The 18,215-nt window shown below is 41.2% G+C and overlaps 1 protein-coding gene across 1 annotated transcript in view; it reads right to left on the reverse strand.

Annotated features, from left to right (window-relative positions):
• The window catches only part of LOC126138746 (mite allergen Eur m 3-like), a 37,131-nt gene that overhangs the window by 13,580 nt on the left and 5,336 nt on the right, over positions 1 to 18,215 (reverse strand). The window contains exon 2 of the mRNA XM_049915223.1: positions 16,385 to 16,501. Coding sequence (XP_049771180.1) covers positions 16,385 to 16,501 — 117 coding nt within the window. The remainder of the gene's footprint in view (positions 1 to 16,384; positions 16,502 to 18,215) is intronic.

Consider the following 18,215-nt stretch of genomic DNA (forward strand, 5'->3'; position numbering starts at 1 on the left):
TAACATAATGTTTCACATACATTTTCCTTTTAATCATCTTCATCACTTAAAAGGAAAATGTAAGTGAAACATTATGTAAATAGACACACACATAGAATCAAATAATTTCAGACATAGAAATAACAAGTTTTCAAATCGTAATTTTGGCTTAAACAATATGTCTACTTTAAGGTATAAGTGGTTGCAGATGACAAACTGCGCAAAAAAAAAAAAAAAACGGTCACTGTAGAAACACAGCACAGCAAAAAAACCACACCATGTGGTAAAAATGTATGAATTCGTAATTTGTGTGTTTTTTCAAATATCTGTAATCACGATTTAAAAACTAATAGCTACAAGTATACAAATAGCAAAGAACACTCTTTATCTTTAACAGATGGAAAATAAAAGCCCACTGAAGACGCTGCAACTGCAGTGAAACATGTTTGGGTTAAAAAACAAAAAATGTGTTTTGCTAAAGGCGGACCCTATCCAAAAACATACATATTTTTTATACTATTGCTATGGCAATACGTTCTACTTTTCAAAACATAGGAAATAAAGCAAGGAAATGTACACATTAGCCAAAAAATAAGTAAATAAAGAAAGATTAAAAACGTTGCACCACAAAGGAATTATTCGAATGGGACGGAAATCTATAGATGTGATGTACATGTACATACAAACAAATGATTATAATTTTTAAAAGATGAACGGTTTTTTCAAGGGGTTAGAGCTTCTCAAACGGAGCAAGTCAATAAAGCGTTGGTCCACCTACCGCCCTTATGCGAGCAGTTATTCGGCTTGACATTGATTGACAGTGTTCTTGGATGTCCCCCTAAGGGATGTCGTGTCAAATTTTGTCCAATTAACGCGTTAGATTGTCAGTGTCCAAAATCTGGAGCTAGTTGGAGGGCCCTGCCCGTTATGCTATAAAAAGTTCTCGATTGGGGAGAGATCTGGCTACCCTGCTGGTAGGATTTGGCAAGAACCAAGACAAGCAGTAGAAACTCTCGCAGTGTGCGATCGGGCATTATCTTGATGAAATGTAAGCCGGGGATAACTTGCCATGAAGGGCAACAAAACAGGGCGAAGAATATCGTCGACATACCGCTATGATGTAAGGGTACCGCGAATGACAACAAAAGTGTCCTGCTATGAAAAGAAATGGCGCACTAGACCATTACTCCTGGTTGTCGGCCCATATGGCTGGCGACAGTCAGGTTGGTATTCCATCGCAGACACATCTTCGACCTGGAATCTCATTGACTGGAGTAGAATTGTCTTCAGTGATGCGTTTCATTTCGATCTGAGTCTCGATGACCAGTGAAGGCGTGTCTGGAGACATGGTAACTGCTTGTGGGAGGTGGACCAGCGCGCTATTGACTTGATATATTTTGAAGCCCTTCATCTTAAAAACATCATCCATTTTTTTCTGAAATAATAATCGTTTGTTTGTGTGTACAAGTACATCACATCTATCGATTTCCGCCCTATTCGGATAAACCTTCGTCTTGCGTCGTTTTTTATGTCTTACGGTGTATGATGTGAATCACCTGTGGTGAGACATCTATTAGAAGGACTCTGAATTTTAACACAATACAAAAATAATGGAGCATATATTTAACTATAGTTTAACTTAAAATAGTTACCATCTGATATTTAAAGTCTAAAGTTGCAACGTTGTATCGACAAGTATTGTCTGAAGACATATACCACAGCTCTCCACTCTCCATAGCGATAGTAAACCGCGTTGAGGTTACTATCACCAAAGAAATCATGTAAAAAATCTGAAATCGACGTATGGAATACTTGTGCACAGCGTCTCTAAGCATGCCAAATACCTGATCCTAATTTTAATTAGGATCTTTCTGAAACAGGAGGAAATTCTCCCATCTGGAAATGATTTCAAACATATCACGTCAAATCTATTGAACCCACTGAAGTAGTGTTTATTTTCGTTGAGTACCAAAATACCTATTGGTTGTGGTGGTCCAGATCCCAACCGTGGAGGTTACAGTTTCAGCCCCAGATAGGGGTGGGGATTTTTCTTCGTTCCAGTTCCTCCAGGACAGCCCTATGTCCACCTGATATCAAGTGAGGTACGTGGATGTTTGCCATGAGTTAAAGGCTTGTCACCATCCCCTCCCCCCCCCCCCCCCCTCACCCTCCTAATGTCCAGCGAAGAAAGGCTGTTTCTATCTACAGCAATGGCAATAGCCCAGTCACGAACTCGTGCCTCTGACTTTATGTCTTACCAAAATACTTTGCTCGACGACACGTATTTCCGAAATTTCCTGTCGCCTACTGTTAACTATTTACAGGTATATATTTCATAGAATGGATGGTTGTTTTCAGTTTTGTCAGTCTTGAACTCTTCCACATACGAAGTTTAAAATCAATTTATCCTATAAAAATGAAATATAAATTACGATTTCATGCGTAGTATAAATCTCTATGACGACTGTAAGGAAGTCAAAAGTCTATTTTTAAATTTAATTAGTACCGGGGTTATGTTTTTTCTTGAAAGATGTGAATTTTCTCATGAGGAAAGTTGCACATTGAGAGTTGGGAGGCACAACGCTTTGCGCAACCGAAGTGGCAACCATAGACTTAATAAAAATAACTAGACCGCTCACTGGTGCTGATGTAGTTTTCCCTTATTGAAGCCGCCATATGTAGGGTTGGGTTCAAATGGCTCTGAGCACTATGGGACTTAACTGCTACGGTCATCAGTCCCCTAGAACTTAGAACTACTTAAACCTAACTAACATAAGGACAGCACACAACACCCAGCCATCACGAGGCAGAGAAAATCCCTGACCCCGCCGGGAATCGAACCCGGGAACCCGGGCGTGGGAAGCGAGAACGCTACCGAACGACCACGAGATGCGGGCTCCATATGTAGGGCAACGCTGTCTTCTCGCTTAGTAAATGAAGCCAATTATATGATAAAACGTTGTATACACACTGAGTTAACGGATGCAAATAACGTTCATAAGGAGTCGGTGTCCCTGCTGTCAGAAAAAAGTGTGAAAATGAAGTGGCTAGTTCAAGTTGTTTATTCAAGCCCAAGGTAGTTAAACGAAAAATGCAATAGAATTGTGGAAAGTAAGGTATATAAAATTATAGCATACAAAAGTGAATTAAAGACTGCAAAATAATCGCAGAAAGGTGCAGATTATGTGCCAGGGGATATTAAACAAGCACCAAAGTGAATGATAAACAAATCTCATTATCTGCTACTTCATAAGCTTCATGCAACTTACTTGAATCTAAAACTTGACGCAGTTTCGCTCATACTGTAAGAAACGAACCCTACATTCTTGAGTATACGTTTATAACATCCTTTCTTTTGATGGATACCAAATACAGAAAACTAGAAAACTACTGTCACTCAAGATGGACTTGATTTTTCCTTCTTTTGTCTCTCATATCCTTAAAAGATAGGCCAGTATTCATATTTGTCCCTGCAAATGACGGTCTTCATTTCGTCAATAGAGTCGTCACAGCTCCGCTACGGCGTGGTATGGGTTTGGTGGCATCACTATGGGAACCAACGATGGCACCAGAGCTCTCACTGGTGCAATGTTAGCGGCAGCAGTTCTTCCCGCTCGCCGCCAAACACAAACTAATTTGAGTAGGACTATAAAGCAACTGATAACAAGGGAACTGTAGTAGTAGTGGTAAGTTCACCAGTAATTTGAAATACTTAACCTACACTCTGATGGAATCGTTTCTAGCTTAATTCTGGCCAACCGGTTTTACATTACAGAATGAATTTTCGCTCTGCAGGGGAGTGTACGCTGATATGAGTCTTACTGGCGGATTAAAACTGATTTACGTTCACTCCGCTGCAGAGGCAAAGTTTCATTCTGGAAACGTCTCCCAGATTGTGGCTAAACCATGTCTCCTCAATATCCTTTATTCCAGGAGTGCTAGTCTTGCAAGTTTCGCAGAAGAACTGTGAAGTTTGAAACATAGGAGACGAGATTCTGGTTGAAGCAAAGCTGTGGAGATGCGTCGTGAGTCGTGATTGGGTAGCACAGTTGGTTGAGCACTTGACCGCGAAAGGCAAACGTCGCGAGTTCGAGTCTCGGTGCGGCATACAGTTTTAATCCGCCAGTAACTTTCGGTTTTACAGTGTGTAGGTTTTCTAATCTTCCACAAGCTCCTCTTAGGAGATTTCAAGTAATTTCTTCTTCATTCTTCATGATGTGTACCAAAAATTCTCTCCACAACCCAATCTTAATGGTGTTCTCAGTAACAATCGTAGGCCATTGGAATATTCGTTGCTGCGTATATTTTCACTACCTTCTTCCTGCGACACACGTGTGAAAACAGAGAGCCAGCATGTGTTCTAGGCCATCAGAGTGATGGTGCAAGAAGCTTGACTAACGCTGATGTAACCATGCAATGGAAAAGCCAGGTGTACCTATCGTTATTGTAGAATCAACAATAGTATTTGCTCCTGATGAGTTCAATTTCCTGCAGTGTGCGATTACTTACCCACGATTTTAGTTCGATATCAGTTGCTTCCGAGCTGGCACCAGCTCTATTTTTCACGGCAAATAAGTTTCCAATGTTGAAGTTCTCAAATGAGTTGTGGTGTCTACCGCTTGTGGTTACGAGTACTTAAGAACGTCAAATCCTTATTGGAGATAGATGCCTTGACAGCAACATCTGAACAGCTACCGCTTGTCTCTTTCTGTGACACTGCTTCCCAATCATTGGGCCATCATGATCTGGCCATTATGAGAATCGTTTAAATCTACAGCCTTTCCAGGTTTCTGAACATGGAATCGATAAAATCATTTTTCTACAGTATCCCAAACATAGTTAACATACTTAGTACACACATGACGTCCATGTAACATAGACGTATTTGCATGATATATATATACATATACATATATATATATATATATATATATATATATATATTTATTTATAGTGAAGCCTTTTTTTTCTTTTTTTTTATGTCATCAGTCTTCTGACTGGTTTGGTACGGCCCGCCACGAATTCCTCTCCTGTGGTAATCTCTTCATCTCAGAGTAGCACTTGCAACCTACGTCTTCAGTTATTTGCTGAATGTATTCCAATCTCTGTCTTCCTCTACAGTTTTTGCTTTCTACAGCTCCGTCTACTACCATGGAACTCATTCCCTCATGTTTAACAGATGTCGTATCATCATGTTCCTTCTCCTTATCAGTGTTTTCCACATGTTCTTTTCCTCTCCGATTCTGTACAGAACCTCCTCATTCTTTGCCTAATCAGTCCACCTAATTTTCAACATTCGTCTGTAGCACCACATCTCAAATGCTTGGCTTGTCTTCTGTTCCGGTTTTCCCACAGTCTGTATTCCAGACGTACATTCTCAGAAATTTCTTCCTCAAATTAAGGCCGATATTTGATGTTAGTCTTTTCCAGGAATGACCTTTTTGCCAGTGCTAGTCTACTTTTGACGACCTTCTTGCTCCGTCTCTCATTGGTTATTTTACTGCCTAGGTAGAAGAATTCTTTAACTTCCTCTACTTCGTGGCCATCGATCCTGATATTCAGTTTCTCTCTGTTCTCATTTCTACTACTTCTCACTACTTTCTTCTTTCTTCAATTTACTCTCAGTCCATACTTTGTACTCACTAAACTGTTCATTCCATTCAGCAGATCATGTAATTCTTCTTCACTTTCATTCAGGAAAGCAATGTCATCAGCGAATCGTATCATTGATATCGTTTCACCTTGAAGTTTAATTCCACTCCTGAACCTTTCTTTTATTTCTATCATTGCTTCCTCGATGTACAGATTGAACAGTAGGGGCGAAAGACTAGATTCTTGTCTTACACCCTTTTCAATACGAGCACTTCGTCCTTGGTCGTCCACTCTTATTCCCCGTCTCTCTCTATAGATTACCCCTATTTTTCTCAGAATTTGGATTATCTTGCACCATTTTGCATTGTCGAACGCTTTTTCCAGGTCGACTAATCCTATTAACGTGTCTTGATTTACCTTTAGCCTTGCTTCCATTATGAACCGCAATGCTAGAATTGCCTCTCCCGTGCTTTTACCTTTCCTAAAGCCAAACTGATCGTCATCTAGCGCATCCTCAATTTTCTCTTCCGTTCTTCTATATGTTATTCTTGTCAGCAACTTGGATGCATGAGCTGTTAAGCTGATTGTGCGATAATTCTCGCAGTTGTCAGATCTTGCTGTCTTCGTAATTGTGTGGATGATGTTTTTCCGAAAGTCAGATGGGATGTCACCAGACTCATACATTCTACACACCAACGTGAATAGCCGTTTTGTTGCCACTTCCCCCAACAATTTCAGAAATTCTGATGGAATGTTATCTATCCCTTCTGCCTTATTTGATCTTAAGTCCTCAAAAGCTCTTTTAAATCCCGATTCTAATACTGGATCCCCTATCTCTTCTAAATCAACTCCTGTTTCTTCTTCTATCACATCAGTCAAATCTTCCCCCTCATAGATGCTTGCAGTGTATTCTTTCCACGTATCCGCTCTCTCGTCTGCATTTAACAGTGGAATTCCCGTTGCACTCTTAATGTTATCAACCTTGCTTTTAATGTCACTGAAGGTTGTTTTGACTTTGCTGTATGCTAAATCAAATTTTCATGCAGGCATTCCGTCTTAGCTTCCCTGCACTTCCTATTTATTTCGTTCCTCAGCAACTTGTATTTTTGTATTCCCGAGTCTCCCGGAACATTTTTGTATTTCCTCCTTTCATCGATCAATTGAAGTATTTCTTCTGTTACCCATGGTTTCTTTGCAGTTACCTTCTTTGTACCCATGTTTTCCTTCCCAACTTCTATTAGTGTCCTTTTTAGAAATGTTCATTCCTCTTCAACTGTACTGCATTCTGAGCTATTCTATTCCTTATTGCTGTATCTATAGCGTTAGAGAATACAAGCGTATCTCGTCATTCCTTAATACTTACGTATCCCACTTCTTTGCGTATTGGTTCTTCCTGACTTCTGTCTTAAACTTCAGCCTACTCTTCATCTACTATGTTGTGATCTGAGGCTGTATCTGTTCCTGGGTACACCTTATAATCCAGTATCTGATTTCGGAATCTCTGTCTGACCAAGATGTAATCTAACTGAGTTGGGTTGTTTTGGGGAAGGAGACCAGACAGCGAGGTAATCGGTCTCATCGGATTAGGGAAGGATGGGGAAGGAAGTCGGCCGTGCCCTTTGAAAGGAACCATCCCGGCATTTGCCTGGAGCGATTAAGGGAAATCACGGAAAACCTAAATCAGGATGACCGGACGCGGGATTGAACCATCGTCCTCCCGAATGCGAGTCCAGTGCCTAATCTAACTGAAATCTTCCCTTATCACCCGGCCATTTCCAAGTATACCTCCTCCTCTTGTGATTCCTAAACAGAGTATTCGCTATTACTAGCTGAAGTTTATTACAGAACTCAATCTTTCTCCTCTCTCATTCCTTGTCCCAAGCCCAAATTCTCCTGTAACCTTTTCTTCTACTCCTTCTCCTACGACAGCATCCCAGTCTCCCATGACTGTTGGATTTTCATCTCCCTTTACATACTGATATAGACTCAGATCACAACACAGTAGTGATGAAGAGTAGGCTGAAGTTTAAGACATTGGTCAGGAAGAACCAGTTTCTGTATCCTCGTACACTTCATCTTCAGCTTGCGACGTCGACATGTATACCTGAACTATCGCTGTCGGTGTTGGTTTGCTGTCGATTTGATAAGATTAACCCTATCACTGAACTGTTCACAGTAACACACTCTCTGCCCTACGTTCCTATTCATAACGAACCCTACTCCCGTTTTACCATTTTCTGCGGCTGTTGATATTACCCTATATTCATTGACCAGAAATCCTTGTCCTCTTTCCACTTCGCTTCACTGACCCCTACTATATCTAGATTGAGCCTTTGCATTTCCCTTTTCAGATTTTCTAGTTTCCCTACCAGGTTCGAGCTTCTGACATTCCACGGCCCGACTCGTAAAATGTTATTATTTCGTTGATTATTCAATCTCTTTCTCATGTTAACCTCCTCCTTGGCAGTCCCCTCCCAGAGATCCGAATGCGGGACTATTCTCTTTTGCTAAAGGAGAGATCATCATGACACTTCTTCAATTACAGGTCTCATGTCCTGTGGATACACGTTACGTGTCTTTAATGCAGTGGTTTCAATTGCCTTCTGCGTCCTCATGCCGCTGGTCTCTGTTGATTCTTCTGCCTTCAGGGGCAGTTTCCCCACCCCTAGGACGAGAGAGTGCCCTGAACCTGTGTCCGCCCCTCCGCCCTCTTTGACAACGCTGTTGGCAGCATGAGGGTGACTTCTTATGCCGGAAGTCTTCGTCTGCCAATCCTATTGAAGCCTTATGGCAGATTAAAACTGTGTCTTAGAGTGTGAACGTTGTTTGAAATAGCGGGACAGCTCGCCAAACAAGCATGCAGCGAGATAAATGAGCATCATATAGGTATAATAACATCTAGAATGACGTCTGAAACATAGTTTTCTAATAAAAATATCAAATGGCTATGTAAGATCAAAAAACAGCAATAGTAAAAGAAATAAGTGTTTTCCTACGTCAATAATAAGGTAAAAAGAAAACAGCATCAAAAATCTGAACGTAAAACGCTAACTAATGCGATATAATATAGCGGTTTCGAGTCTGAAGTTGACAAAAAAAAAAAAACAAAAAAAGTTTCGTTGTTTGCAGGTGACAAGCTGTGAAATGCATGATAGATACAAAACTACCAACATATATAACTGATAGTGTCGTGTAGTTGTTTGAGCAACTGTATAACTATCTTATTTTCCAGATGAGCGTCATAGGCCTGGTTTTCAGCGTAGCATAAGCGTACAACAATTATTGTGTTAACTCTTGATATGTGCCTTTAGCTGTGTGTGAAGAATCGCAAAAATCGACGGCTAGTTATTTGTCCTTTATGTAAATAACTTTAAGCCGAAATTCGTATAATCTCTACTAGCTAAAATGTAATATTTCTCAGAAAGAAAAAAAATAAACGAAAGCCTCTAAAGAAACCACAGAAAGTGCTGAAACGTGTGTGGGAAAGGAAAAAAAAACCTGATCAATCGGCGCCTTGCAAAGGGCGGAATTTTTCTCCAATTTAACAAACTCAAGTGTACAGTGGTTCTTGTTGTTCAGAATATAACATGGAAACATTCTAAAACGAAAGCATATCTGTTTTTTAACACAAACTTATGTTTTTTTAAATGGGCCTCCTATATTTTTTCTTCAGAAATCCATAGCATGACAAAGCACATAGCCGTGCGGTTCTAGGCGCTACAGTCTGGAACCGAGCGACCGCTACGGTCGCAGGTTCGAATCCTGCTTCGGGCATGGATGTGTGTGATGTCCTTAGGTTAGTTAGGTTTAATTAGTTCTAAGTTCTAGGCGACTGATGACCTCAGAAGTTAAGTCGCATAGTGCTCAGAGCCATTTGAACCATTTGAACAAAGCACATACACAATGGCGTTGATTGCATCGCAATATTCCCATTACATACCGAGATATTAAGACGCGAAGTTGACGCTTGAAACACCCGACATGTGCTGCTAGCGCACGTCCTGAGGCTCAGGCGTGAACCCCATGCTGCCCGTAATCGCGATGTGATTGACATGCGTAATCACACTTCCATACTTATCAAGAGGTCCGAAACGAATAATACGGTCTGCTGCCATCCTGCATTAACGTCGTACATTCCAGCAGGTATTTATCCCATAGGCTAGGGGTGATGCGGTTCTGTAACGTATCTGTGTACCGCAACGTTAGTCACAAAGTTAACTTCGCTTATCGTTAATCCGTTACTAAAAAGGTAATGCCGTTCAACGTTAAAACTTTACTTTACTGTAGATCTAGCGCAAGTGACAGTTAATCATTCACTCGTAATAGTAAAATTCATGTTGATGGTATTAGTGAAACGAGCAAGTGGACTAAAAGTTTTACCGTTGTTTAGGTAAAAATGTTTTGATTTGGGAAGTTCAGGTAGGACATAGGAGATGAATGTAAACATGTTTAACCAATTAGTTTTATTATCACATAATTATCAATGTTAAGTTTATCTAATGCGTTAAATGACAAATTGTTGCAAACAAATGTTTCTTAACATCACTGGGTAAAATGGCCCTTTGTAGAAACTTCCACTGTGATACCAGCACTACATACTAAACATAGCGTTCACATCCCATGCCCAAAGTGATGCCCATTGGCTTGCATACATAGGGTCACTCTGCGAATGAAGGATTCCCTACTTCGTGCTACTGTTTCCTCTTTGATGGCTGTACAAGCATCAATAATGCGTTGCTTCATGTCCTCTAGTGTTGTTGGTTCATGTTGGTAAACAGCATCCTTCACTGCTCCCCAAAGAAAATAATCCAGCGGCGTAAGGTCCGGAGATCGGGCAGGCCCCCTAACTCGGCACCTCGTCCAATCCACCTACCAGGGAACTTACGGTTCAGAAGTCGTCGTGCTCGTAAGGCGGTATGTGCAAGGCATCTGTCATGCTGATACCACATGACCATTCTCCGGTTCAGAGGTACGGTGTCCAAGAGAACAGGAAGATTGTGTCGTATAAATCTGGAGTATTGTCTGCCATTTTGGATGCCATTTATAAAGAAAGGTCCGATAATGGTATCTCCAATAATCCCACACCAAACATTAACTTTCCACGGACGTTGATGCTCTACCTGACGGAGCCATTTTGGATTGTCTGCAGACCGTATTATCGTTTCGGACCTCTTGATAAGTATGGAGGTGTGATTACAGATGTCAATCACATCGCGATTACGGGCAGCATGGGGTTCACGCCTGAGGCTCAGGACGTGCGCTAGCAGCGCATGTCGGGTTTTCAAGCGTCAATTTCGCGTCTCAATATCTCGGGATGTAATGGGAATATTGCGATGCAATCAACGCCATTGTGTATGTGCTTTGTCATGCTATGGATTGCTGAAGAAAAAATATAGGAGGTCCATTTAAAAAAAACGTAAGTTTGTGTTAAAAAACACATGTGCTTTCGTTTTAGAATGTTTCCAAACATGTACATTCATGGGCCCCAACCCTACATTGATACCGGTAAAGTCGTTTTCCAGTAGCTGTTATTGTTCCAGAGATATTTTGGGTTGACAAGATAGCTGGGACATCCTGTATATATATATATATATATATATATATATATATATATATATATATATATATATATATATATATATATAGGGTGATTATAATGAAAGCTAAACTGTAGAAGTTACATAACTGGTCAGAATGAAGCAAACTGCAACGAAATATTATCGAAGAGGGGGGAAAACGTATGGCAGAAGAAAAATAAATAGTTACAAAATGTAGCAATAGATAGCCCTGTAAGCATCATAGTTTAATAGTGCTCGCCCGCAAATGACAAATAAATCATACAACAATGCCTCAGGTGTACGTTTGACATTAAACAAAGTGTACTACTCAGTGTGCATGGGTGTACAGGTGTGATCCACCACGGCAAGGTCGTATCACATCGGATGAGAAAAGTCAGTTTTTAATTGCCCTGAGACCAAAAACCGCATAAAAAGCATCACTCACATCTGTTTTTAATTGTCCTGAGGCCAAAATCCCCATAAAAAGGATGAATCAAAATCAAATCGGATTATTAATTTCCGTGTGGCTGGCGCAAAACATATTCAATATACTGTCCACCGTTTTCTGCAACAAGTTGAAATCGAGAAACAGCATGTTACACAACTGATCGAAATGTTTCCGGGTCACGTCCAGAATGTGTTGCGCACTGCTCTCCTTCAATGAAGCATGGTTTGCAATCGGAACACTGAACACATCTTTCAGATAGCCCTAGAGCCAGAAGTCACACGGATTAAGATAAGGTGATCGGAACGGCCAGGCTGTAGGGAAATGGCGGCTTATAATTCTAGCAATTCCGAAATGGCGCTTAAGCAGCAGCTTAACTGGATTTGCAATGTGCGGAGGTGCGCCATCTTGCATAAAAATGATCCCATCCACACATCCACGCTGTTGGAGAGCTGGAATGACGTGGTTGCGCAAAAGACACTCACAGCGCTTACCAGTGACGGTACAAGTAACAGGACCAGAAGCACCTGTGTCTTCGAAAAAATGATGCCGTAAACCCGCAACACACGTTGACCTTTTCAGGATGACGGTGCTGGTTAATTTCCGTGTGGATTTTCCGTTGCCCATATTCGACAATTCTGTGTATTGACATATCCTGTCAGATGGAAGTGGGCTTCGTCTGTCCACAAAATCTTCCACGACCAATCATTGTCCACTTCAATGGGAGCAAGAAATTCTAAAGCAAAAGTCTCTCTTGCTGGCAGGTCAACGGAGAGCAACTCGGGCACATGGGTAATTTTGAATGGATTGCACAGAAGAATGTTTCGTAGGTTTTTACGCATCTTGCTCACGGGTATATCCAATGTTCTGGCAATTCTCCGTGCACTACACTTTTGCACATCAACACTCGTCTCCTCCTGCACTGCTGTGGCCACTGCTTCCACTGACGTGGAAACAATTAGCTTCCTCCCTCTACCAGGTTGCACACCAAAAGAACCCGTCTTTTCGAATTCTCGGAATCATTTTCTCCAGACCCACGGCAGTCATCGGACCAACGGCTTTTTTCAAACCCTTCAGTATCCGTAACTTCTGCTGAGCGACGTGTGCACAGTCATTATTCTTGTAATACAGCTTTACGAGCAGAACGCGATCCCGCATTGAGGCAGTCATGGCGAACGTCGCAGACGCGATAGGAGGAAAAGCCGTGTACCCGGCATGTTTATACCAAATTCAATGGGTCGTGCGCATGACAGGTGTTTTCATTTACGTATTCTGACACATACGGCGTCATCTGTTGATCACTTTTCCACACTGTTATTTTTCTTCTGCCATACGTTTTTTCCCCCTTCTCCGATAATAATCCGTTGCAATTTGACGTCATTTTGACCAATGGTGTTATTTCTACAGCGTTTTGAAAGTTTAATTACAATCACCCTGTCCCATTTATCTTGACCACCCTAAATAACTGTTTGCCCAGATGCAAATTACAAAATGTTTCAAGCAAATGTTCTTTAGCTGTCAGGGGGGCATCAATCAGCATGATTGCCTTCGCCGTAGCTTTGTTTTTTTTTTTTACAAAGAACAGCGGTATGACTTTTTTAAATGGCACCCAGTATTTTTTATTCGGTAATTCATTTCCTCTTCTTAAGATCTATTAAAAAATGTATCATAGTGTACCATTCACTGAAACACAATGTTATTAACTACATAACACATAACTGATTTTGACGCTCCCAGCGCTTAGTGCAGGTACTCGGGGTAATGGAACACATCCACGTGCTGATGTTGACAGAGGACAAATGTAAACATAAGTACAATACAGCACACCCGTCATTCCGTCAAGCATCAAAAATGTTCAAATGTGTGTGAAATCTTACGGGTCTTAACTGCTAACGTCATCAGTCCCTAATCTTACACACTACTTAACCTAAATTATCCTAAGGACAAATACACACACCCATGCCTGAGGGAGGACTCGAACCTCAGCCGGGATCAGCCGCACAGTCCATGACTGCAGCGCCTTAGACCGCTCGACTAATCCCGCGCGGCCGTCAACCATTGTCAGTTGAGTCTTTTGAGTAGAACGTACACCAACGAAGAGAAGGTAGAAATGCTGCTCTTCTATGGGGAATGTAAGTTAGCAGAACAGTAACTGCAATACTGTTTTCTTATGTACGGATACATTTAGTACAGTAGTTTAGTCCTTTTAAATACTGTTCTGTAGAATAGTCATACAGTAAAGGCTGTCCTTCCTACAAACTGCATCGACCTAACGTTTCTTTTGTTGGCAGCGGAACTGTACAGAGAGCGATATTCTGACAAGAACCCGCCTTCCCGACAGATATTTTCTCGTCTTGTTGCGACGCTTCAGGAAACGAGAAGTCTCAATTCACGACAACGCAATCGTCGTAGCACTCGCACAGACGAAGCTGCCGAAGTTACTGTTCTCGCTTCCGTTGCTATGAATCCACATGTGTGCACACGACATCTTGAACACGAGATTGGCATTCCTAAAACCAGTGTACATCGTATTCTTACACGTCACCAGTTCCCGCCTTACCAGGAACACCTACATCAAGAATTGCATGGGTATGATTTCCAGAATCTTGTAAAGTTCTGTCAGTGCGCACAGCAGCAAATCCTCACCAACCGGAACTTCTCCATTGCTCTATTTACCGATGAATGTTCCTTCTCAAACAAAGGGCAGATAAATACAAGGAATATGCATTATTGGGCCAGCGACAACCCACGGTGGCTTAGACAGGTGGAACATCAGCGTCAGTGGAGAGTTAACGTCTGGTGTGGGATGCCCGGTACTACAATTATTGGCCCTTATTCCATCAACGGTAGTCTAAACGGCACAGCGTTTGCCAACTTCCTCACACGAATTCTTCCTCCTCTTCTGGATGAAATGCCCCTAAGAACCAGAATGTTTATATGGAATCAACACGATGGATGCCCCGTACATAATGCCTAGCGTGCACGTCGTGTTCTGAACCAAAGGTATCCTGGCAGATGGATTGGTCGAGGAGGAACAGTTACTTGGCCTGTTAGGTCTTCTGATTTAAATCCTCTGGGCTTTTTTATTTGGGGATGCATTAAAGACGGTGTCTATCGCAATATTACAACAACTTCAGAGGAAATGCAGGAACGTATCGTACTTGCTTGTAATTCTCTCCAGCAAGCAACACTGGAAGCAGTAAATAATTCTTTCATTCAACGAGTGCACCAATGTATCGGTGTCCAGAATCACTACTTTGAGCACCTTTGAGTGTTCTACTCCTGGGCAATGGTACAGGAGAGTCAAAGTCAATTTTGTATTATGGTATTACTTGGTTTCCATTTGTTTTCTGACAACTCCAGCAATTGGACGAGTTTGTGATCACGGGCTCAAATTCAATGTTGTGTTACGCCATTAATAACGTTGTGTTTCTGTGAATGGTACACTGTGATACATTTTTTAATAGCTCTTTAGGAGAGGAAATGAATTACAGAATAAAAAATACAGGGTGCTATTTAAAAAAGTCATATCACTGTTCATATTTTTGTGAAAAACAAAGCTACAACGAAGGCAATCATGCTGATTGATGTCCCCCTGACGGCTAAAGAACATTTGCTTGAAACAATTTGTAATTTGCATCTGGACATACAGTTATCTAGGGTGGTCAAGATAAATGGGACACCCGGTATATATGTATGTATATACCGTACTGTATCGTGAATAGCAGATAGTACTTTATATTAGTGACCTTCCGTCCGATTCGATTTTCTTGCTCAGTGAGGTACAGAAACAACTGTCTACATTCCTTCATATGCGCTTTGATCTCTTTTATCCTTATTCTCATGATCCCTATGCGAGATATACGATCGTGGCAGCATGTTCGTACGGTCTTCATAGAATACTGGTTGTTTAAATGTACTTAACTGATTTGTGAGAACTACGTAGTTTTTCATCCAAAAGATTCCCATTTAAATTCCCGAGCATCTCAGTTACACATTCATGTCATCTCTACTGAGCTGTTACGATTCCAACAGAGCGTCTCCGAAGTCACTCGATGTCCAAGCAATGAAGCACTAGTCTCTAGATTGTGTCGCACTGGCATCTTTCACGATTTTTCCTTCATAGATGCACTGCTCTCCCCCAGAATCCTTTCAACATGTCTCCTAATAGCGTTTTCTGTTATTGGTTTCTCGTGATCCTCCCATTTTATATTGCTTGTCAGGATTGGCCATAAACGTTTAAATGATGTGACGAACTCCAGATATTTGTCACTGATCTTGTAATCGAACACCGTGTGGCTTCTTATGAGCATTACCTTTTATTTATCAGCTTTTAAAGAGAGCTATGATTCATTCGATCAAGTGGTCATTCTGTTCCCGTCTCTCTGCATTTTTCTAATATCGTCCAACGAGGGTTTACTGTAGACAACAGCACAGTGATTGAACCATCTGGTGTCACTGCTGACCCTGTCTAATTAGTCATTTCTGAATTTTTCGTTGAACTTTCAGCGTCCAGTATACTAAGCTGTGTTCTACTAGTCGAACATTTCTCGAACCAAAATCGTATCTACGGAGATCTCGCAGTGATCTTTTCTTGCTTGTTAGCCGGGAATGTGGTGCAATGTCAAACAACTTTCGTAAATCCAGGAAGGCAGCTTCTATCTGTTCACCTGAGTCTACTGTTTGCGGGAAGAATAAAACTGTGTAAACTGCAGATGGACACCCTCAAAGTGGGAATCTGAACATTGAAAGTATTGGCTTTTATGAGAAGTTGACTGCATAAATTAGAAGTTAGGCGGACAGTTCTTACCCAGAGGTCTCCCCAGCCGATGACGGTGACGTTGGCGCCATCTGGAACCTGCTCCCCCTGTTCTGGCAGCTGTATTGGCGCCACTCTGACGCCATCAATTGAAAAAGGTGGCGAAACCTGCAGCGGAATGAACAAAATTTGTTGTTAAAAAGATTTTTTTGTAAACAAGCATAGCCAATGGTATTTAGCTGAAATGAAGCAGACGATGCTGAGGGAATTGATTAGGAAACGAGATTCTAAAAGTCGTAGACGAATTTCGCTATGTGGGCAAAAAAGTAACTAATGATTTCTGAAGTGGAGACGATGTGAAATGCAAAGTGGCGATGGCAAGCAAAACGTTCCCGATGACGAGAAATTTCCTAACATTTAACATTAATTTATGAGTTAGTAAGACTTTTCTGAAAGTACTTGTCTGCAGTGTTGCCGTGTGGAAGTGAAACTTGCACGATAAACAGTATGTCTTGTAAAGTTATAAACGTAGATATTTTATTATGATCTTTTCTCTCTTTCATTCCCTGTTTGCTGTAATGGCTATGTCTATATGTGATTCGATAAATCTATGATGCCATCTGCTGGTCGTTCGCGTGACTAGTTGTAATATGTGGTTTATGTTCAATTTTTTGCAAATTATCAATATTGAGATTTAGTTTAATCTTTGCACATACGAAATCCCTTGTTATGGAAATATTATAACCACACAGGGCAGGCATTTACGTAGAAATTCTTCTTAACAGAAACTTATTTCTCGAGTGGTCAATAGGACAGTGTCGCAATTTTGCAGGAAGTGTTTATTGCGTCAAGGAAGCAGCGCGGCACTAATTTGGCTGGCGAGAAAGGTGCAGGTATATGCATATGGAGTGCTGAACATTTGGAAAGCGAGCAATGTTAAGAGGATACTGTTTGTGGAGAACAGGTCCGTACCATTACTCGACGAGATGCAGTGCGATTAACCAAGTGAAGGTTTGCTCATTGATGAAGCTGCAGACGCTGGCAACATCTTTCTACGAGTCTGCATCTACAGTAATACGCTGAAGAACTGCTACATATCAATAGGCCCCTTAGACATTTGTAAATTGACCAATCAGTAACTTCACAAAGTTACAATTGATAACACAGTGCTCTAATAGACTTTAACTGTGTTTCTGTTCGTGTGGAATATTATTTTCAGAATCGAAAACCTATTCCTCTGTCCTGAATTACGAGTATAGCCATGACTCATGAGCCATTGTTGTCTCTGCAGTTAAAAATCTGAAGAATTAATCATACGTTCCCTTAATTATTGACTTAAAATTGCAGACTGAACAATGTTGGACTGAACTTGGAAAATTGTATATGAAATTAATACAAAAATCAAAATAAGTTTTGCATCACTTCGGTTCCAAGAGTTCCGGAACCCGTACAGAAAATTGGAATAGAGATAAACATAAACGTCATTTCCACCCTTTTTATTACTTATGAAAACCACACATTGCATATTGTACCACCACACAACGAGACCTTCAGAGGTGGTGCTCCAGACTGCTGTAAACACCGGTACCTCTAATACCCAGTAGCACGTCCTCTTGTATTGATGCATGCCTGTATTCGTCGTGGCATACTATCAACAAGTTCATGAAGACAATGTTGGTCCAGATTGTCCCACTCCTCGACGGCGATTCGCTGTAGATCGCTCAGAGTGGTTGGTGGGTCACGTCGTCCATAAACGGATCTTTTCAATCCATTACAGGCTTGTTCGATAGGGTTTATGTCTGGAGAACATGCTGACCACTCTAGTCGTGCGATGTCGTTATCCTGAATAAATCCATTCACAAGATATGCACGACGGGGCCCA

Source organism: Schistocerca cancellata, chromosome 1, assembly GCF_023864275.1.
Source record: "Schistocerca cancellata isolate TAMUIC-IGC-003103 chromosome 1, iqSchCanc2.1, whole genome shotgun sequence".
Classification (NCBI taxonomy): domain Eukaryota; kingdom Metazoa; phylum Arthropoda; class Insecta; order Orthoptera; family Acrididae; genus Schistocerca; species Schistocerca cancellata.